The sequence below is a fragment of the Engystomops pustulosus genome, chromosome 1, assembly GCF_040894005.1.
Source record: "Engystomops pustulosus chromosome 1, aEngPut4.maternal, whole genome shotgun sequence".
NCBI lineage: Eukaryota > Metazoa > Chordata > Amphibia > Anura > Leptodactylidae > Engystomops > Engystomops pustulosus.
Window position 1 is genome coordinate 125,700,610 of NC_092411.1, and position 24,404 is coordinate 125,725,013.

Here is a 24,404-nt window from a genome sequence, read left to right on the forward strand (position 1 = left end):
GTGATATCACTGTGTACTGACCCCTGTGCTGTGATATCACTGTGTACTGACCCCCTGTGTTGTGATATCACTGTGTACTGACCCCTGTGCTTTGATATCACTATGTACTGACCCCTGTGCTGTGATATCACTATCTACTGACCCCCTGTGTTGTGATATCACTATGTACTGACCACCTGTGCTTGGATATCACTGTGTACTGACCCCTGTATTGTGATATCACTGTGTACTGACCCACTGTGCTTGGATATCACTGTGTACTGACCCCTGTGCTGTGATATCACTATCTACTGACCCCCTGTGTTGTGATATCACTATGTACTGACCACCTGTGCTTGGATATCACTGTGTACTGACCCCTGTGCTGTGATATCACTATGTACTGACCCCCTGTGTTGTGATATCACTGGGTACTGACCCCTGTGTTGTGATATCACTGTGTACTGACCCACTGTGCTTGGATATCACTGTGTACTGACCCCTGTGCTGTGATATCACTATCTACTGACCCCCTGTGTTGTGATATCACTATGTACTGACCACCTGTGCTTGGATATCACTGTGTACTGACCCCTGTATTGTGATATCACTGTGTACTGACCCCTGTGCTGTGATATCACTATCTACTGACCCCCTGTGTTGTGATATCACTGGGTACTGACCCCTGTGCTGTGATATCACTATCTACTGACCCCCTGTGTTGTGATATCACTATGTACTGACCACCTGTGCTTGGATATCACTGTGTACTGACTCCTGTGCTGTGATATCACTGTGTACTGACCCCCTGTGTTGTGATATCACTGTGTACTGACCCCTGTGCTGTGATATCACTATATACTGACCCCATGTTTTGTGATATCACTGTGTACTGACCCCTGTGCTGTGATATCACTATGTACTGACCCCTGTGCTGTGATATCACTGTGTACTGACCCCTGTGCTGTGATATCACTGTGTACTGACCCCTGTGCTGTGATATCACTGTGTACTGACCCCTGTGCTGTGATATCACTGTGTACTGACCCCTGTGCTGTGATATCAGTATGTACTGACCCCTGTGCTGTGATATCACTGTGTACTGACCACTTGTGTTATGATATCACTGTGTATTAACTCCCTGTGCTGCAACATCTCTTTTTTTTATTAACCCCTTGTGCTGCAAAATCACTGTGTATTAACCCCCTGTGCTACGACATCACTGTGTATTTACCCCCTGTGTTGGGACATCACTGTGTATTCACCCCCTGTGCTGTATGGGGCGCCGTTTGTTCACAATGTATTCTGTGCAACAAAATGTGTTCAGTGGCACAAAATTAATTTTGTGATCACAGAATTCATACTATGGACACAGAATTCAATGTTGTCATCACAAAATCTGTTTTGTGCTTACAAAAGTAATATCTATCGACCCAAATTGCCTTTTGTCATTACAAAAATCATTTTTGTGTGCACAAAATCAATTAGAATTTCACAGAATGCACAAAAATAATTTTGTGATGCAGTTTATTTTGTGTGAACAGAATGTATTTTGTGTCACAAAATATAATTGTTTGACTACAAAATGCCATTTTGTCGCACAAAATACGATTTTGTGTCACACACAATATTATTTTGTCATACAGAATTCATTTTGTCTCACAAAATGTATTCTGTAACAAAGACTTAATTTTGTCTCACAAAATGCATTCTGTCACACAGAATTTATTCTGTCTCACAAAATGCATCTTGTCATACAAAATTCACAAAATGCATTCAGTCACACAGAATTAATTTTGTCACACAAAATGCATTTTGTCACATAGAATTTATTCTGTCTCACAAAATGCTATTTGTCTTACAAAATTCACAAAATGCATTCTGTCACACAGAATTAATTTTGTCAGACAAAATGCATTTTGTCATACAAAATTCACAAAATTTATTCTGTCACACAGAATAAATTCTGTCTCACAAAATGCATTCTGTCACACAAAATGCATTTTGTCATACAAAATTCACAAAATGTATTCTGTAACACAGAATTAATTTTGTCACACAAAATGCATTTTGTCATACAAAATTCACAAAATGCATTCTGTCACACAAAATGCATTCTTTCACTGTGAAATTTTTTGTTGCATCAAAAAGTTAGTAAATACAAAATTACCAAATAAATGAAGTAATTAACCCCTTGCTAATACGGCGCAGGCTCCCGGCGATTAGCGCTCAGCACTGTTCTAGTATGGCGCAAGTGCACCAGGGCTATCCCGTGCCACCAAGTCACGTGATGTGGTGACATCCCGATGGGATGCAGGTGACTGAGGCAGGAGAACCTCCAGCCAACATCACCCAACCAATCGGATCAGTCCCGCCCGCTGATCGCTGCGATTGCAGTGTTTTTGGGCTAAAAAACATGTTTTTAGCTCCTTCCTCTAGCGGCAGCATTCTGGTTTGGTACCGCTGGAGAGATGAGCAGAGCGTTAGCGGTAGTTAGGTTGTCTTAGGGCAGCTAGGTGCATCTGTAGCGCAATTTTGCACGTTGCACATAGGTTTTTTTTGGTGCCTGGTATTATTTTTTTCCGGAGCGCCGTAGGTGTACCTGTAGTTGGGTGCACTTATCTACTTTTTGTGTGTGCCATCTGTGCGGATTGTCCGTGTACGTTCTCTAGTTTTTTTCTGGTGCACATTCTTATTTATTTGTGTGCAGTGTCTCAGAAGACGTGCGCCGTGCTGGACCCCGAGAAGGCGCCATAGGGTTCCTGTGCCTGGGACTTCGTGTCTGCGGCTTCCACTGACTCCACATGGGTAGCCCCAGATAATTATACCCCTCAGGTCCACGACTTTTTGGGCCAACCTGGAATTATATTTGACATGGCAAGGCTCAGAGCTGTGGACTTTTTAAAGTTTTCTTTTTGATGATGAGCTGTTGAATTTAAAGGAAACCTACCACTTGAAGTGGCAGGTTTCTGATGGAAATACCGGGCACCAGCTCAGGGTGAGCTGGTGCCGGAGCTTATTTTCGTTAGTGTTTTAAACCGCGGTATCGCGGTTTAAAACACTTTTTAAACTTTATAGCCGGCGCAGGCAGGTACGCGCTCGACGCTTACCGTGCGCGCGGCTACATAGGAAGTGAAGGAGAGCCGCGTGCACGGTAAGCACCGAGCGCGTACCTGCCTGCACCGGCTATAAAGTTTAAAATGTGTTTTAAACCGCGATACCGCGGTTTAAAACACTAACGAAAATAAGCTCCGGCACCAGCTCACCCTGAGCTGGTGCCCGGTATTGCCATCAGAAACCTGCCACTACAAGTGGTAGGTTTCCTTTAATTGCAGTCCAGACCAATCTCTACGCTGCACAGCATATGCCCAAAACCCCACTTCATTTTATGCACAACCCTAGAGGTGGACCCCTGTCACTGCAGCAGAGATGGAGAAGTATTGGGGCATAATAGTTCTTATGGGGATTATAAAGAAGCCATCGATCAGGGACTCCTCGAGCACAGACATTCTGTACCACACCCAGATGTCCCGCATGGCGATGAGCAGGATGCGCTCTGAAGCCATCCATAAGTTTATGCACTACACCGACAACACACAGTGCCCACCCAGAGATGACCCCAGTTATGATCGTTTATTTAAGGTCAGGCCCATATTAGATCATTTTAGTGCCAAGTTTGCCCGGGCATATACCCCCGCCAAACATGTGAGCATAGACGAGTCCCTGGTACAATGCAAATTCAATTCTGACCAATCACAATCCTTGTAATATAAACAATGTAATCTCTAGGGGGGAAAGGAAATGAACATTTGTTATAACCTTTCTAGTAACGGTTTAAGGCTACATTCACTGGAAGGTATGGAGGACGTATATACAGCCGATGTATATACGGCACATATATACGTTCCCCATACATTTCAAACGCCTCGCGGCGCTGTACGGGAGCAGTCTGTGCGGCATTGTAACGTTCCATAGTCCGTAGAAAGAAAGGACAGGTGCTATCTTTCTCCGGAATACGGTGCTGTGTATTCCTATGGAGAGGGGCTATGGGGCAGCGCTCATCTCACGCTCCTCTCCCTGGCACCGATGTATGCCCCCGTAATACAATACTAGGGTACAGCGGGCATGCATCGTGTGCATGTAGCCTAACCCTTTTACTGACAATGGTCAACTAGGAGTGAGAGGATCCACACTGACAACTAGGAGTGAGAGGATCCACACTGACAACTAGGAGTGAGAGGATCCACACTGACAACTAGGAGTGAGAGGATCCACACTGACAACTAGGAGTGAGAGGATCCACACTGACAACTAGGAGTGAGAGGATCCACACTGACAACTAGGAGTGAGAGGATCCACACTGACAACTAGGAGTGAGAGGATCCACACTGACAACTAGGAGTGAGAGGATCCACACTGACAACTAGGAGTGAGAGGATCCACACTGACAACTAGGAGTGAGAGGATCCACACTGACAACTAGGAGTGAGAGGATCCACGCTGACAACTAGGAGTGAGAGGATCCACGCTGACAACTAGGAGTGAGAGGATCCACGCTGACAACTAGGAGTGAGGGGATCCACGCTGACAACTAGGAGCGAGAGGATCCACACTGACAACTAGGAGCGAGAGGATCCACACTGACAACTAGGAGCGAGAGGATCCACACTGACAACTAGGAGCGAGAGGATCCACACTGACAACTAGGAGCGAGAGGATCCACACTGACAACTAGGAGCGAGAGGATCCACACTGACAACTAGGAGCGAGAGGATCCACACTGACAACTAGGAGCGAGAGGATCCACACTGACAACTAGGAGCGAGAGGATCCACACTGACAACTAGGAGCGAGAGGATCCACACTGACAACTAGGAGCGAGAGGATCCACACTGACAACTAGGAGCGAGAGGATCCACACTGACAACTAGGAGCGAGAGGATCCACACTGACAACTAGGAGCGAGAGGATCCACGCTGACAACTAGGAGTGAGAGGATCCACACTGACAACTAGGAGTAAGAGGATCCATTTAGAGATAAGTCACTCGGGGACAGCTATTACTGGTCTGGGTCGTATTCTTTGTAATCTGCTAATGTGATACCAAGTATTAAATATCTAAATACAGGTTTTGGCCTATTTTTTTTTTTGGGGGGGGGGGGGCTCTGTGTATGTTTCTATTGAAGCACGTTCTTTTTTTCTGGGGGGTATGGTATGGTGATACATGCGTGTCCGTGCACTCCGTACTTTTATGGCGGCCGTATTCTGGCTGAGATTCGTTAAAGGAAACCTACCATAATAGAACTACCTAAAAAGATCTTTATCAAGGGGAGGGGAGGCATATATAGCATGGCTGACTGTGTGTGTGAGATGTAGCAGAGCTGAGAGTGTCGTTGGGGAAGATTTATCGAGCTGTCTAAAAGTCAGAATATTCCTATCACAGCTCCCTTTAAAATATTCATGAGCACTGGTGAAATGAAAGCTGAGCTGTAATTGGATGAGCAACTAGGAATATTCTGACTTTTAGACAGCTTGATAAATCAGCCCCATTGTGTGTAGTAGGCATCTCATGGATCTCATCATCTCTGATCTGTCTCATCTCTTTCTATGTGTCAGATACTAGTGAATGTTCAGAAGGTAAATGAAAGTCTAGATAAACCCTGTACCCTTATAATCTAAGCACATTGTGAGCTCACAGGAACTCACAGCACAGAGGACTCATGAAGTGTCTGCTTAGAGAGTCCCCGCTCACAGCACAGAGGAATCATGAAGTGTATGCTCAGAGAGTCCCCGCTCACAGCACAGAGGAATCATGAAGTGTCTGCTTAGAGAGTCCACGCTCACAGCACAGAGGGATCATGAAGTGTCTGCTCAGAGAGTCCCCGCTCACAGCACAGAGGGATCATGAAGTGTCTGCTCAGAGAGTTCCTGCTCACAGCACAGAGGGATCATGAAGTGTCTGCTCAGAGAGTCCCTGCTCACAGCACAGAGGAATCATGAAGTGTCCGCTCAGAGAGTCCCCGCTCACAGCACAGAGGGATCATGAAGTGTCTGCTCAGAGAGTCCCCGCTCACAGCACAGAGGGATCATGAAGTGTATGCTCAGAGAGTCCCCGCTCACAGCACAGAGGAATCATGAAGTGTCTGCTCAGAGAGTCCCCGCTCACATCACAGAGGGATCATGAAGTGTCTGCTCAGAGAGTCCCCACTCACAGCACAGAGGAATCATGAAGTGTCTGCTCAGGGAGTCCACACTCACAGCACAGAGGGATCATGAAGTGTCTGCTCAGAGAGTCCCCGCTCACAGCACAGAGGGATCATGAAGTGTCTGCTCAGAGAGTCCCCACTCACAGCACAGAAGGATCATGAAGTGTCTGCTCAGAGAGTCCACGCTCACAGCACAGAGGACTCATGAAGTGTCTGCTCAGAGAGTCCCCGCTCACAGCACAGAGGACTCATGAAGTGTCTGCTCAGAGAGTCCCTGCTCCCAGCACAGAGGGATCATGAAGTGTCTGCTCAGAGAGTCCCCACTCACAGCACAGAGGGATCATGAAGTGTCTGCTCAGAGAGTCCACGCTCACAGCACAGAGGGATCATGAAGTGTCTGCTCAGAGAGTCCCCACTCACAGCACAGAGGAATCATGAAGTGTCTGCTCAGGGAGTCCCCGCTCACAGCACAGAGGGATCATGAAGTGTCTGCTCAGAGAGTCCCCGCTCACAGCACAGAGGGATCATGAAGTGTCTGCTCAGAGAGTCCCCACTCACAGCACAGAGGGATCATGAAGTGTCTGCTCAGAGAGTCCACGCTCACAGCACAGAGGAATCATGAAGTGTCTGCTCAGAGAGTTCCTGCTCACAGCACAGAGGGATCATGAAGTGTCTGCTCAGAGAGTCCCTGCTCACAGCACAGAGGAATCATGAAGTGTCCGCTCAGAGAGTCCCCGCTCACAGCACAGAGGGATCATGAAGTGTCTGCTCAGAGAGTCCCCGCTCACAGCACAGAGGGATCATGAAGTGTATGCTCAGAGAGTCCCCGCTCACAGCACAGAGGAATCATGAAGTGTCTGCTCAGAGAGTCCCCGCTCACATCACAGAGGGATCATGAAGTGTCTGCTCAGAGAGTCCCCACTCACAGCACAGAGGAATCATGAAGTGTCTGCTCAGGGAGTCCACGCTCACAGCACAGAGGGATCATGAAGTGTCTGCTCAGAGAGTCCCCGCTCACAGCACAGAGGGATCATGAAGTGTCTGCTCAGAGAGTCCCCACTCACAGCACAGAGGGATCATGAAGTGTCTGCTCAGAGAGTCCACGCTCACAGCACAGAGGAATCATGAAGTGTCTGCTCAGAGAGTCCCCGCTCACAGCACAGAGGACTCATGAAGTGTCTGCTCAGAGAGTCCCTGCTCCCAGCACAGAGGGATCATGAAGTGTCTGCTCAGAGAGTCCCCGCTCACAGCACAGAGGAATCATAAAGTGTCTGCTCAGAGAGTCCCCGCTCACAGCACAGAGGGATCATGAAGTGTCTGCTCAGAGAGTCCCCCCTCACAGCACTAGAGGGATCATGAAGTGTCTGCTCAGAGAGTCCACGCTCACAGCACAGAGGGATCATGAAGTGTCTGCTCAGAGAGTCCCCACTCACAGCACAGAGGAATCATGAAGTGTCTGCTCAGAGAGTCCCCGCTCACAGCACAGAGGGATCATGAAGTGTCTGCTCAGAGAGTCCCCCTTAGCTCCTGAGTGATAGGAGCTAAAACACCAATAACACTGAGTAACATTGTGCAGTAAGGGGTTAAACATGATCTTTATTGTGTAAACATTGAGATGTGAGAACTTTATTTCATGGGAAAACCCCTTTAAGGAGATCTCTTACTACCCAAAACCTTGTGGGCTAAAGGACCCGGTTTTGCCATCCAGCATTTAGTTTGCTTTATATAAAGGTTGCTAAATCCTAATGGGCTAAAGAAGCGGCTCCCCCTATCCACCAGGACCTACCTGCACATTACATCCATGTCACCCTGCCCCCCACATTACATCCATGTCACCCTGCACCCCACATTACATCCATGTCACCCTGCACCCCCACATTACATCCATGTCACCCTGCACCCCCACATTACATCCATGTCACCCTGCACCCCCACATTACATCCATGTCACCCTGCTCCCCACATTACATCCATGTCACCCTGCACCCCCACATTACATCCATGTCACCCTGCACCCCACATTACATCCATGTCACCCTGCTCCCCACATTACATCCATGTCACCCTGCGCCCCACATTACATCCATGTCACCCTGCACCCCACATTACATCCATGTCACCCTGCACCCCACATTACATCCATGTCACCCTGCACCCCCACATTACATCCATGTCACCCTGCACCCCACATTACATACATGTCACCCTGCACCTCACATTACATCCATGTCACCCTGCACCCCACATTACATCCATGTCACCCTGCACCCCACATTACATCCATGTCACCCTGCACCCCACATTACATCCATGTCACTCTGCACCCCACATTACATCCATGTCACCCTGCACCCCACATTACATCCATGTCACCCTGCACCCCCACATTACATCCATGTCACCCTGCACCCCACATTACATCCATGTCACCCTGCACCCCACATTACATCCACGTCACCCTGCACCCCACATTACATCCATGTCACCCTGCACCCCACATTACATCCATGTCACCCTGCACCCCCACATTACATCCATGTCACCCTTCACCCCACATTACATCCATGTCACCCTGCACCCCACATTACATCCATGTCACCCTGCACCCCCACATTACATCCATGTCACCCCGCACCCCACATTACATCCATGTCACCCTGCACCCCACATTACATCCATGTCACCCTGCACCCCACATTACATCCATGTCACCCTGCTCCCCACATTACATCCATGTCACCCTGCTCCCCACATTACATCCATGTCACCCTGCACCCCACATTACATCCATGTCACCCTGCACCCCACATTACATCCATGTCACCCTGCACCCCACATTACATCCATGTCACCCTGCACCCCACATTACATCCATGTCACCCTGCTCCCCACATTACATCCATGTCACCCTGCTCCCCACATTACATCCATGTCACCCTGCACCCCACATTACATCCATGTCACCCTGCACCCCACATTACATCCATGTCACCCTGCTCCTCCATATTACATCCATGTCACCCTGCACCCCCACATTACATCCATGTCACCCTGCACCCCCACATTACATCCATGTCACCCTGCACCCCCACATTACATCCATGTCACCCTGCACCCCACATTACATCCATGTCACCCTGCACCCCACATTACATCCATGTCACCCTGCACCCCACATTACATCCATGTCACACTGCACCCCCACATTACATCCATGTCACCCTGCACCCCACATTACATCCATGTCACCCTGCACCCCACATTACATCCATGTCACCCTGCACCCCACATTACATCCATGTCACACTGCACCCCCACATTACATCCATGTCACCCTGCACCCCACATTACATCCATGTCACCCTTCACCCCACATTACATCCATGTCACCCTGCACCCCACATTACATCCATGTCACCCTGCACCCCACATTACATCCATGTCACCCTGCACCTCACATTACATCCATGTCACCCTGCACCCCACATTACATCCATGTCACACTGCACCTCACATTACATCCATGTCACCCTGCACCCCCACATTACATCCATGTCACCCTGCACCCCACATTACATCCATGTCACCCTGCACCTCACATTACATCCATGTCACCCTGCACCCCACATTACATCCATGTCACCCTGCACCCCACATTACATCCATGTCACCCTGCACCCCACATTACATCCATGTCACCCTGCACCCCACATTACATCCATGTCACCCTGCACCCCACATTACATCCATGTCACCCTGCTCCTCCATATTACATCCATGTCACCCTGCACCCCACCTCCTCCTCTCCCTGCTCCCCACCTTCTCCTCCTCTCCCTGCTCCCCACCTTCTCCTCCTCTCCCTGCTCCCCACCTTCTCCATTGCTGCTCTATCCCTCAGGGATCTCCATGGTTTCTGTGTGACGCTAGAGTTGCTCCTCCCACACAAGTCACATGGCGATGACATCATCAAAGGTCCTTTACACCACAAGGAAATAGAATCTACTGTAACTTCTCAGAGCAGACACTTTCCTGTGTATATACAATGTGCAGGAGATCAGCACAATCCAGTCCCTGCCCCATCTATAGACCACAACCAGTACAGACCAGGAGACCTCACAACCTCCAGCCTGAGAGCAGAGCTGGGGCTTCACTGCTGTCTCCAGGACCTGGCAATAAAGGAAGCATTTCATTGGTTGGCTGGTCTGTTTGACTGACAGATATTTCTCACAGAATAAGAATTCTGTCTCACAGAATAGTATTTTGTAGTACAGAAGTAGAATTCTGTCGCACATAATGCCATTTTGTAGTACAAAAGTAGAATTCTGTGGCAGAGAATAGTATTTTGTAGTACAGAAGTATAAATCTGTCGCACCGAATAGTATTTTGTAGTACAGAAGTAGAATTCTGTTGCACAGAATAGCATTTTGTAGTACAGAAGTAGAATTCTGTTGCACAGAATAGCATTTTGTAGTACAGAAGTAGAATTCTGTCGCACAGAATAGTATTTTGTAGTACAGAAGTAGAATTCTGTTGCACAGAATGGCATTATGTAGTACAGAAGTAGAATTCTGTCGCACAGAATGGCATTATGTAGTACAGAAGTAGAATTCTGTCGCACAGAATGGCATTTTGTAGTACAGAAGTAGAATTCTGTCGCACAGAATAGTATTTTGTAGTACAGAAGTAGAATTCTGTCGCACAGAATGGCATTATGTAGTACAGAAGTAGAATTCTGTCGCACAGAATGGCATTATGTATTACAGAAGTAGAATTATGTCGCACAGAATGGCATTATGTAGTACAGAAGTAGAATTCTGTCGCACAGAATAGTATTTTGTAGTACAGAAGTAGAATTCTGTCGCACAGAATAGTATTTTGTAGTACAGAAGTAGAATTCTGTCGCACAGAATGGCATTATGTAGTACAGAAGTAGAATTCTGTCGCACAGAATGGCATTATGGAGTACAGAAGTAGAATTCTGTCGCACAGAATGGCATTTTGTAGTACAGAAGTAGAATTCTGTCGCACAGAATAGTATTTTGTAGTACAGAAGTAGAATTCTGTCGCACAGAATGGCATTATGTAGTACAGAAGTAGAATTCTGTCGCACAGAATAGTATTTTGTAGTACAGAAGTAGAATTCTGTTACACAAAATGATATTTTGTATTACAGAAATAGTTTTTGTTGAACACAAAAAGAGTTTTGTCTCACAGAATGGCATTTTGTAGTACAGAAATGTAATTTTGAAAAGACTCTTATACAAAAGTCATTTTGTTAAAAAAAATTATTCTGTGCCACAAAATAAAAAATCTGTGTCACAGGACAAGTTTTGTGTCTACAAAATTTAATTCTGTGTCACAAAAAATTATTCTGTAAACACAAAATTGTTTTTTTGTTCACATAATCTATTATGTAAGCACAAAATAAATTTGGTGTTCACTAAAAGTAGATGTGTAGTTTTGTGCAAGTGTAATGTATTTTGTCTTCAAGCAGAATATTTTGTGCACACAAAATTATTCTGTGCTTACAAAATGGATTCTGTGTCACAAAATGCACTGTGAACAAACGGCGCCCCATAGTGCTGTGACATCACAATGTATTAACTCCCGGTGCTGCAAAATCACAGTGTATTAACTCCCGGTACTGCAACATCACAATGTATTTACTCCAGGTGTTGTGTCATCACTGTGTATAAATCCCCCATTCTGTTACATCAGTGTATTAACCCCTTGTATTATGACATCAGTACAGTATGGTCAAGTCTAGTGTGAGGGATATATATGATATGTGTAGAGAGCACAGTGTGGTCAGTTATGGTATGAAGGGAATATATTATATGTGAGGAAAGCACAGTGTGGTTGTGGTTTGAGGGGTATATTTGATATATGTGGGAGGCACAGTGTGTTCAGTTGCGGTGTGAGAGGTATATATGATATAAGTGGGGCACAGTGTGATAAGTTGTGATGTGAGGGGTATATATGATATATGAAAGGAGTACAGTGTGGTCAGTTGTGGTAAGAGGGGTATATATGATACATGTTGGAGGCAAGATGTGGTCAATTGTGGTGTGATGTGAGGGGTATATATTATATATGTAGGGGCACAGTGTGATTAGTTGTGGTGTGAGTGGTATATATGATACACGTGTGGGCACAGAATGGTCTTTTGTGGTGTGAGGGGTATATATGATATATGTGGGGGTACAATGTGGTCAGTTGTGGTGTGAGGGGTATGTATGATATATGTGGGGGCACAGTGTGGTCAGTTGTGGTGTGAGGGGTATATATGATATATATGTGGGTGCACAGTGTGGTAAGTTGTGGTGTGAGGGTGTATATGATATACGTGGGGGTCAGGTGTGAGGAGTATATAGGATGATGCAGACCATGTCTTTTATGTATATATATATATATATATATATATATATATACATAAAAGACATGGTCTGCATTATCCTATATATTATATATATATGGTCTGCATTATCCTATATATATATATATATATATATATATACATATACATATATATCCTGGCTGCAAATAGTTGCCTTGAAGATCAGATCGAAGGAAGAGACAACATCAGGGATGTGATCAGTAAGTCATTACACTACACTGGGCCTTGTACAAGCTATCATTAGTGATATTGTCCTTTACATGATGGTGTTTATATAATAACAATATGGTGGTAAAGATCATTAGTGTATTTATTGGTAATACTGGAATGTATATTTAGTCATATTGTGTTCATTATCAGTATGTTGGTATTTTCTTTATGTTGTGGTAGTGGTGTGGGTCACAGTTTGGAGATATCATTTGGATATTGTAGTGCTATTGTTTGTAATATTTATCTTATGGTAGTATTATTTGGTAACACTATGGTGATATTAGTATTTGGTAGAGGTAGAGTGATATTATTTGGTTTTCCATGGGCCAAAAATGGAATTGGTTTAGTAACGATATGAATTTCTGAACCTATGAATCTAAAACTAAAGATACTATTGTTTCTAATACCACTGGTGCTTGGGCTGATATGTGAAACAGTCATTTACTAAGGGCCCGAATCGTTTTTTTTTTTGGCGGGTTTCCCGAAGTTTTCCGATTTGCGCCGAATTGCCCCGGGTTTTTTGGCGCACGCGATCGGATTGTGGCGCATCGGCGCCGGGATGCACGCGACGGAAATCGGGGGGCATGGCCGTCGGAAAACCCGACGGATTCTGAAAAACCGCGGAATTTTTTTTCAAAAAATGTCGCTTGACACGTGCTTACCTGCACCCGCCAACCCAGTAACGGATGGTGAACTTCAGTGAACTCCGATGGACTTCAACGCAGCAGCGACACGTGGTGGACATCGGGTGCACTACCTTAGTGAATCGCCGGAAGACCCGAATCCTCCACAGAGAACGCGCCGCTGCATCGCGACAGGACCGGGTAAGTAAATCTGCCCCATTGTTGTGGAAGGGGGCCCCGCATTGACTGCTGAACTGGGGGGAGCCCGTCCTAAATGAGGTGTTCCATACCACTGGGACCCTTAATCTGGCCCTGTGTCTATAGTACATTGGCAGACACTGCAGACACTGTAGACGCTGTTCTAAGTGACTTAAATTCAACAGATGTCCAACCCATTACTCACAGAATTATCTGGACAGAGCTGCACTCAGCTGATCAGCAGAAGTGCTGAACAGAACTGTGTTCTTGTGGCTCTGATCGTATTGTATTCCAGCTGATCAACAGGCTGTTGCATGCCAACCACTCATTTATTGAAGACCTAACCTGTAGGTCACTTAAAGTTTTCAGATGGAAATCCCCTTTAATTAATATATTTTTTAAAGGGTGCTTAATTTTTCACACACTGCTTTTGCATTTTGGCCTATATTTGTTAACCAGTTGCTTACTTCCCCTAACAGCTTTATAAATATCTGCAGCAAAAAAACAGCTGCTTACCACCTGAACCAAATTAAACCTAGTTCTGGTCAGTACCTTAAAGTGGAAAACTAGCTGTAGAGTATTCTGCTGATAAATACGCCACCTGATTAATAATAGTGGAAGTCTATAGCATATATCTGTGGAAAAGGGTGATATTTAGGATGGTAGGGTTGTCTCTGCTAAAACAAATGTGAAGAATATATTTCGTCTCACCTTTATATGTACATTGTAAATGCATCCATAATGTTTATGTTTTTTCTAAATTTGTACTAACTTGTAATGAGCTCCCTTCTATTGCTAAGTAGAGTATTTGCTCCCTTTCACTAGAGGAGAAAATGAATGATAAAAGCAGTGGAAAATCAATAGAGATTTGGGAATTTTTTTCTTAGTCCGGATATGCTTCAGGGTGAAGCCGAGGTAAATCACTTAGCAGAATTCTTAGCAGAAATCTTGATTTATTAAAAAAAAAAAATATATATATATATATTATATATTTTACATGTATTTATACAGATATCTACCTAAACATGAAGTCTGATGGAGAAGCTTTACCAATCTCCCTTTTAGCATGAAGTACCAGCACATATTTTGGAACTAGAGACAACCATCTACATCATAACAGAGTATTATTATTCATATTATTATCATTATATTGTTGTAGTAGGTTTAATAAAATGTAATACATGAAAAAACAGCGTCTGAATGGACCCTTGTATGTGAATTTATTCATATTATATGAAATATTTGTATGTGTCTTATAAATGCTGATATGAATTTGTGAAGGTTTATTTTACTTTTTATTTTAAGAGTATTGTCTGTGCCACAGATGAACCTATCACAAAAAATTATGAGATTGGTGAAATTCTAGTCTAAAAGGATTTTTATTAGGGGAATATAAGGATAAGATTAAATTTATAATTAAATTTGAATGCTCTGAATATGTATTATTTTTCTATTGATGGCTATATTGTGAAGCAATCTCTTCTAATCAGTAGTTTCCTATGTCACTTCTGAAAACATTTGGTGAGTGAAATAGGATAATTTGATTATGGGAACAAGTGCACGTATTTAATATAAAATCTGGTGTCTCCATGGCTGGCAAACACTAAAAATAGTAATATGATGAAGTCTGATCTAATCCCAGTAATCTTTTGCATAAAGAGTCCAAGACAAAATAAGCATTATTAATTAAAGATTTCTAGCGCCATAAGGAGAGAATGTCCTATTAAGCTAGAACTCTGAGCTCTTTTAATATGGACCTGATTATGGATGTAACAAATAGTATCTAAACGTTCATTATTAGTTCTCATGTTGATATTTTTAGACTATTCTTGAAATCAATGTTTTAATGTTGACCTATGCATTATTTTCTGCCTGAATTATTACTCAGTCGTGTGTACATTAACCTGCTATAACATATGTTAATCTCTACACAGCAGTCACACTGTGAAAGCTCATTATTGGGGTTAAAATGTAGGCCAGAGTTCTTAAATAATAGCCTGATACTACTAACCAGACGTTCTGATTTCAAGATCCCTGTAACAAGTTAATTAGAAATTCATTGTGCTGCTTAACTGTTTGCCACATGGCGAGTCCCCCTTAAACAATGAGTAGCCCTTTTCATCTTTCAGCTTTTTATTGATTTTCTTATTTCATGGAACTAGATAAATTGGATTCTTGATTTCACTAGATATATCGACCCACTGAAACCTGGAGAAATTTGTTCATGAATTTGGAAATTTAGATCAGAAATATTTATTTGTGAATATTTTGGTTAAAGTGATATATACATACATAAAAGGTTCTATAGGTTTGTTCTTAAGTTGTTGAATTTATATTTTCATTTCTAACTTTATTGGGTTGTCTGTCATTAAAGGAGTTTTGTAGTATTTTTATATTTGCATATTTGAGTACAATTACTGTACATTTAATCCAGCCTCCTTAGGTTATCTTTGGCACTTTAAATGGAGATACAATCCCAACATTATTAGAATTAACTTAGAGTCAAATCTGCTGTTTTCTCTCTAATGCTACCTTTAGCAAACTACAAGCAACATTTGGAAAACAAAACCTTTTGCCATTGACAGGGCCGGCTCCAGGTTTTAGTGGGCCACTGTGCGATAGAGTCTTAGTGGGCCCCTTCCTGGGCCACCCTCCAGTGGCCACACTGCCCCCCCTCCTGAGGACACACTGACCCGCCCCCTCCCCCTGCGGACACACTGACCCCCTCCCTCCCCCTTCCCCCTGTGGACACACTGACCCCCCCTGTGGACACACTGACCCCCCTCCACCTGCGTACACACTGACCCCCACCAGGAAAGAAAAGACACCTCACCTTTCCTTGTTCCCCCGGAGCAGCGCCTTAAGCTGCCTTCTTTCTTCGGCCTGGTCCTAACATACGCACCGGCCCTGAAGCTGGCACACGTGATCTGAAGACGTCACCATGTGTGCCGGCTTCAGAGCTGTCGCATACTGCGCAGAGCTCAGCTTCGGGGGAGCCAGGACTGGTGAGTTTTAGATTTTTTTTGAATTTTTTAGATATGCTGCGCTCCCGACGAGTGCAGCATAGAGGCAGAAAAGTAATCAATCCGGATGGTGATCATTTATACCAGTGTCTTATAGCGACACTGGTACAATTGATCCAGGGGCCCGAGTTGGCCCCTCCAGCACCCCGGGGCCCCGGCACTTGCCTGAGTTGGCCGGGTGCTGGCGCTGGACCTGGCCATTGACATTGAAGCCGGGTAAGTCAAGAGTTCTTGAATTGAATGTAATCAGTCCAGTTTCTATTTAAAATAGACTATTCACCAACATCTAACATTAAATGGAATATGTATTGGATAATTTTTTTTCCAGTCTTTCATCCAACTGAAGGTTTAGTTGCTTGGTATGAGAATGTATACATATCCATGTGGATCCAACAATTTTATTTGAGCCAAAAACATAGTTTGAACTACCAATATGTTGTTTAGACTACTGATACCAGACAATATATACCACAAATCTGTGTAATATTTCAATACTTCAAAAAATTATCCATGCTGAAGAGGGAGCTGATGTCATGCAAGAGGCATGAATTCAGGCCTGTGTGATATATTCCCCCCTCTCCCATGTTGGAAATGGACGTGATGTCATGCAGGAGCTGTGAGTACGGTAATTAACAGCCCAGAGCGTATCCACTCTCCGGCTGCTTTTTCGAACCCCTTTTTTTCCGCAAACTCTGTATGTGAAACCTAAGGAAGACCGGCGCCAGGGTCCATTATAAGGGGGCGATAGGTGAGTATTTTAGTTTAATTTTACTTTATCATTTCCTTTAAATGCAGTAATGCAGTCATATAGAGAGGTCTACAGTGGTGGGTGGTTTAGTGTTGTATAGTAAGTAAGTGTAAAGTCTAGCATATAGCAGTAGAATACTGCTGTGGCTCAGCTTGGCTGTTATAGGTGATAACACTGACTATAACTATTTAACTTGAGATGCTGCATTCAATAATGAGTGTGCCATCTGAGGAGTTTGCATACGTCTTCCCCCAACTCCATCTCAACAACATGTTCTCAGGTTGCTGAGGCTGAGAATAATAATCAGCTGTATGCAGAAAAGTATAATTCAATGCAATAAAGTAGTATTGCAGTGCATTACACAGCTGTAAAAATAAAACATATCCCTTTAGTTCAAAATGTTTTACTTTACTTTTATTAAAAAAAAAGGTCCAAACAATTAAAGTTAATTGCTGAATGAAGTAGAAAATTTTAAAAACTGCTGAAATTTTTTGTGGTCATGTCTACCAAAATGTAAGAAGTAAAGAGTAAAGAGTAAAAAAGTAGTAATGAGTAAAAGTTTAAGGAAATCTTATATACCCCCAAAAAAGGTATCAATGAAAAGAATAGAACATCCCATCAAAAATTGGAAAATATAATATGTACAAGAAAAAAATAAAAAAAAAGCAGCATACCATAGTGGAACATGTAAAAGTTATCCATATCAGATAATAGCAACAGTCTTTTTTTTTTCAAAAATTGTGCTTTCAATCATGAAATGCAATTAAAAATAAATCTTCACAAAAAACAAACCCCTAAACAAACCCCTATAAAAATACATCAACAATACTACCACATGAAAATAACACTGCTATATGTCTTAACGTAGCAACCTAGGCTGCCAACTTAAACTGTTAAAGCGTACATTTCGGCAGTAAAGTGCTTGTATGAAGAAAAGTGCCAGTAAAAATTGTTTTCCTTAGCCTTCCACTAGGGTAAGTCACAGCATGTCAATGTCACAGCCTGTCAATAAGAAGGAGGCAGAAGCTTCTTACTGATGGTGGGGTCACTTAAGGTCTTGCAGTTCAATTACATGAATATGATCATTCATGTTTAGAGCATTTGTTTCAGAGTATAACTCTAAAACTGTAAAACATCATTACATAAATGTCACCATGTTATGTGGGGCATATTATCACAGTGCAGAAAACTGGCCAACCTCCTGGTATAGTTTTTATTATTCTAAGTATCATACTAAGATGCTCATATGTGTCACATTAGTCTCATAAAACTACATAAAACAGCAACAGAACTGACATTATTACATTGCTTAATTGAAGTCTCTTTTAATTGAATAGTAAGGAACATAAATTCTGTTATTGTTTATTAGCAATACTCAATGTAATAGTTTTCTTCCCTTTCCTATAGAAGTATACAGTGTTTGCAAGACTGTACTGAATTTCTGGATACGTGTTGTAAATGGAGAAAACTGGTCTCTTGTGATACGTTAGTATTTGTTGTTTTTTTCTGGCTATCTGTCCTTAAATGTGTCATTACTGCTCATTACCACTAGAATATGTAATTAATGTCAATTATTAGGATGACACCTGCTCTGACCTCTGCCACTCACTGGAACTTTACCGCCTCTCAGCTCTACTTCGTTTTCTCTATTGTAAGTTAATTTAATAGCCAACTATTAACCCACTACTTACAAAGACAACCAATGACATTTGCATAAATGGGACATATCAGCAGATCCTACTGACTTTTCTCCAAAAACTCTAACACTTTCAATGAAAAACATTCTGTGCACTAAGAATGGGCTAGAAAGTACCAAGTATCAAGCTTCTAGACGGTGTGTGCTGTTGATTCCATCTTTCCGGGTTATATTTGACTTTTTTACCTTATTTTTTTAGTTTAGATGTGACATTTCAGTTCCTATCATTATCCGGATATCCAATCCTATCCGATTTCTCGTGATCAGTGAGGTCACAACAATGAAACTCTATCAAACAGATCCTGTGGGAGAATGACTAAGGCTTGTTAGCCAAAACGTGTTGATCGCTCCACGTTTGGAAGCATGTGCTGGAATTTCTACATTTTACCTGTGCTTTGCCCTTGCCTTGGGCATTCCGAGAGGCGGCTTACCAGAGCTGACTCAGTTCATTTGCAGCATCCTGTGGATAGTGCATAACATTATAATAGTGGGCCAAAACCTTTAGGCTCATTGGAAATAAATTATGAATGCAGTCCTGTCAGCTGAGGGGGTGTTGTTTAAACAGACGATTATTAAAGAGTTTGTGCTATGACTCAATCCACACTGCAAGAAGGATTGCTGTCCTACCTCTCCATTGTCTGTGCTATGACTGCAACTTGTCAGACAATGATTCCTCTACGTTGATCATTTTACTAATTGGATCATTTTCAAAATATTTGAGATATAGCATAGTTACAATATCTAATTTATCACCTTCAGGCTTACACAAAAAACAGTACTATTTGACTAGAAACAAAACTTTTCAATCACAGTTTGTAGGAGGGATTTAGATTTTAATTATTCAGTGGAAATTGACCTTATAGAGGGCATTTCACCTAATTTCTAATAATTTACAAATATTTCTATGTTTTAATATGTGATTGCTGTGGCACCCACCATTCTAAAACAATAAATGCCAATAATTTTAGCTCGCTATTGTCATATGGGCAGTACCCTGGTGGTCTTCCTCAGTAAGAACAACCCAACTGACTGTAAAGAAGCCCAACAGCACAGTTTCTTAGGTTATCCTATCTCAAAGCATAAACAGCTTGGTTCCACCCATAACATTGCATTCAATGATGCATACTGCGCAGTGATGAGTGCACATACGGAGCAATATATTTAAAAAAGGATGTTACCTAGTCAGCCACCACCATTTTCCCTGGTACATCCCGTGTTAGATATCGGGGATGTTTTTTTCTGTACATAGGCTCTGTGACTAAATCCTATCTCCCTTGTGCCCTGATTGAGCAGAAACCTTTCTCAGACCCTCCTTCTCCTTTACACCTATGAAAGGTAGTTTCATATACTTCTTCTCTACCTCCTTCCTTTTCTTTTCCTGTTGTCCTTTTCTGCTTGCTTTCCCTTACTTGTTTTCATAGTGACTATTTGTCCCATATTACTTACATCCATTCATTGTATTTAACCCTGCAATATCCAGCGCCATTCCCCATTTTTTCATTTTTCACAAATTTTGACTTGACCAAAACATTGCATAATGGGATCTGACTACTTTGTATGTAATGCATGGTGGTATCTGTGACTGGGTATTGTATTTGCACTGTTGTGATTTAAATAAAAATGAATTTGAGTACCATTGATACTTACAAATTTACTCCACCCATCTGCAAGTAGAGTTGTGAAAGTAATGACATTGATTACTTGGGAATTGGGTAATGGTGGCTACAGAAGAAAATTACTACACTTGAATGAGTGGAGTGGCTCCTTTGTACAGCTGTAAAAAGTTAAGAGTTGATGGGGGAGGGGAAATGTCCTCTTTAAATATCGCATTTCGATTACATTCATCATGTATTTTTTATCTAAATTCCCTGCAAAGAGTATAGGCTGTAGGGGTGTGTAAATTTCTTTATATACACATGAAGTACACCTTTAATGTACTTTAATGTGCTTTAATGTAACAGTCAACCATATATTGGAGGTAAGCCATACAAGTTGATCCAAGTGATTTCTATTTATTTAGACTAAATTAGTTTCAGTGCTGGTCAGTGAAGGTATTTTCAATGAAAATTATTATGAAAAACTATTAGATAAGAGAACAAAAAGTACCTGTGCAGAATATCCCTTATCAAAATTATAGCATACCAAGTAACCACTAAACTGTGCACTAATAGCCTAAATATGTTTCTTATCAATGTAGAACATAAGAATCAAAATAATGTAGTAAGGAAATCATGAACAGAAAAAATTCTGAAAATTCCTGAATATATCTAATTTGTATACAACAAGAATATATGACTATTGCAGCTATTGCAGTACTGCTACAAAATGGAAGAAGTTACTCTAAATTATAAGGAAATTATGTCAACTGGAGTAAACCCATTTCCTCTTTATTCAGAAACGCTTTTTACATTTAAAAATGTTTTTGTTTATCTCCAAATAACATGCCACAATTTTATTGATTGTTAAACTAATTGATTCTAATTGCACCTATTTTATAAAGTTCCATTATTAAGTAATTATAAATCAATTAAAAATTAAATAGTATTTTTTTTACAAATTAAATACTAGAATATTATTTTGTTTAACTTTAAAACCAGCAATGGCTTTGTATATAGCTGTAGAATATTTCATTTTTCAGAGTTGCTCTTTTAATACAATATATAATACTATTATATAACATCAATCATTACATTAGTTTCTTCTAAAACAGAAAGAGAGTTTATATAGTCAGATGAAGCACATGAAGGTCCTCAATACTACATAGTAAAAGTGTGAATCATTGCAATTTTTCAAATTTAATATGTACTTTAATATAAACTTGCAAAATAATATTCTATATTTCTATGATGAAAGAGTAGAAAATTTGACTTTGTCTTTTTTGTCTAGAAACATTTCTAAACACTTAAAACAAAATAGATTGCATTACAAACACAAAAAACAAGGTAAAAAATGTCTGTATTCGCTTGATATAATGGATAATATGAATTCATTATTGTATTTTTAGTTAGTACGTTGCAATAAATTATGAAGAATCATTTGTTAAGTTGTACAACTTCCACAAAATGCTGTGTAAAACGTCTTCATATTAAAAATGTTCCAAAGTACAGTACATAGACTCAGATTTTATGTAGAAAAGTAACATGTCACAAACCTATTGTAAGTAAAATGACCCTAGAATGCACACTAAGAGCCATCTTTATTTCACATGGTTGGCATAAAACATGTAAACAAACAACAAGCACATGACATAAGCAGAAAGCACTCACCAGAGTATAACACATATATACCAATGACAACTCCTTTTTATGGTACTTTTATGTTGCCATAGCACAGTTTACACATGTTATAGATAAATACAGCTTACAATGTACTAATGCAAAATTTTAACATTGTTAGATGATAATTCAGACTTCTTCTTGGCAGGTCATTCAATAATATAAAGTATAAAACCCTCCCAAAACAATATACAGTCCCAAACAAAGTAGAAGCATAACTCATTCACATTATTTGGATGAATTAAACTGTTAACACAAACACACTTGCCTAAATCACAAATCAACATCTTTACAAGACACCAAATCAAGGTATTAAAGATAAGACTATTAAAGATAAGCATGAAAAAGTAGAAGAATGAACGAAATGAAGAAGAGATATAAGATAAGGAAGATGCTTCCAGTGAAGCTTATAATAACCACCCACCTTTAAAGAATTAAACTATAAATTAATTTTTAGAAAATATCCTTTGCTGAGCTGTGCGAGAAGATATCAACCATAATGAAAAAGCTGCTTTCTGACCAGACAGTGAAACCCACTGTCCACAGTTTCCTACCCCAGTAAGCCAAGATGAAAGTGCCTATTGTCTGCAAACTGTACTAATTGTAAAAAGATACTCTGTGCAGTAAGCATAATAATTATCCAAGAAAAAAACAAGCAAAGGCAATCAAGTGCGGAATGAAAAGAATAAAAACACTGACAGACAAAGCAACCCAAGAATGAAATTAATATTCATAATGGAATGTCACTCAAAAGTTCCCTCAATCAGAGCATCGTTGTAGCAAACAAGAGGCCATTGTCTTCTAGAAGAATATCAGAATTTGAAGTGGAAAGCAAAAAATCTCATGTAGCAGCGGTGAGAGGAAAACAGGCTTTTCTTGTGCTAGACACTTGTTACTGGTTCCACTCTTCCCAGCTAAGAAAACTTCTGCTCTGCTTTTCTTTACCGGTAACATTACATTTGGTTTGAAGATCCACCCTCCTTATCACAGCTGCTATGTTATGAGCAAAAAAAGCCACGCTCTAGCAAACAATAAGAGGAAAAAGGATGGAATATGCATAGCCTCATTAAGTAAATTTAATTATGCCAGGCAGAATATTAATCGTGGTTGCTCCAATTAGTCTATTCACCGTAAGGAAGGAGGACTTCAAATTAAGCAGACATGAGGGACAATCGCATACTGATGAGGAGGCTGCACTCAATGTGACACAATGCATTTTTTAATAATTATTAGAAGGAAAACAGAATAAAGAAACAGATTGCTCAATTCTAAGATCAACACAGGAACAATTAGTCAACAGGGATGTGATGACATAGCTGCCTCTGACGCTACCAAGTGCTTTACTTACACACCACCCAGCCTGGTGTGATCAATAAAATTAGCATATTTTTCTTTGCTCTTTTGAGAAAAAAAAATAAGAGAACTCACTGTATTTTTTTAAGGCGGGCCAAAGTAACATCAACAATAGTGAAAAGAAATCCTATCTAGCCCACTCATATTAAATGTAGATAGCCGCTGAACTTGAGCTAGCTGTGAACTTCATAACACGTGTATTATAACAATGAAGGAGGAGTTCATCAAACTTACAGAAGAAGAAAAAAAATGTTATCTTGCCAACTTACCATCCACCAGGTCCTGGCTGACATGTCATAACATAGTTGCCATTTTATAGAGCTGTCCGAAGCTTTCCCAGCCATTATGCTGTCAGCAACCTTCATCAGATGCAGCTCAATGGGGAGATAAGACACCTAATCAAGAAACCATCAGCAGTGGCTTGCTAGGCTACATGTAGGCCAATCCTTATCAGGCTGCATCATGGGAAAAGCTCCTTTATTAGCAAGAACTCCAACCTCTGATATAACAGCAAGGAACAGCTTTTTTCTTGCCTTGAATGAAAGGATTGGTGAAACTGTCATGTGCTCATGTGTATCATATGCACCAAGAATTAAGTAATTTGTAAGTGGGCGTTTTACTAATTTGCCTCCCTGTGTGGACTAAACTTTATTTGCATTCCCATCTGTTGAATATTGTTTGACGTGGTTCACAGACC

The 24,404-nt window shown here is 41.6% G+C and overlaps 1 protein-coding gene across 4 annotated transcripts in view; it reads right to left on the reverse strand.

Moving 5' to 3' along the window:
- NFIB (nuclear factor I B) overlaps positions 1 to 24,106 on the reverse strand; it is a 293,295-nt gene extending 269,189 nt beyond the window's left edge. For all 4 annotated transcript variants that reach the window (XM_072152886.1, XM_072152844.1, XM_072152875.1 and 1 more), the window contains exon 1: positions 23,977 to 24,106. In XM_072152886.1, coding sequence (XP_072008987.1) covers positions 23,977 to 24,072 — 96 coding nt within the window. In that variant the 5' untranslated portion in view covers positions 24,073 to 24,106. The remainder of the gene's footprint in view (positions 1 to 23,976) is intronic.
- Positions 24,107 to 24,404: the final 298 nt, after the last annotated feature.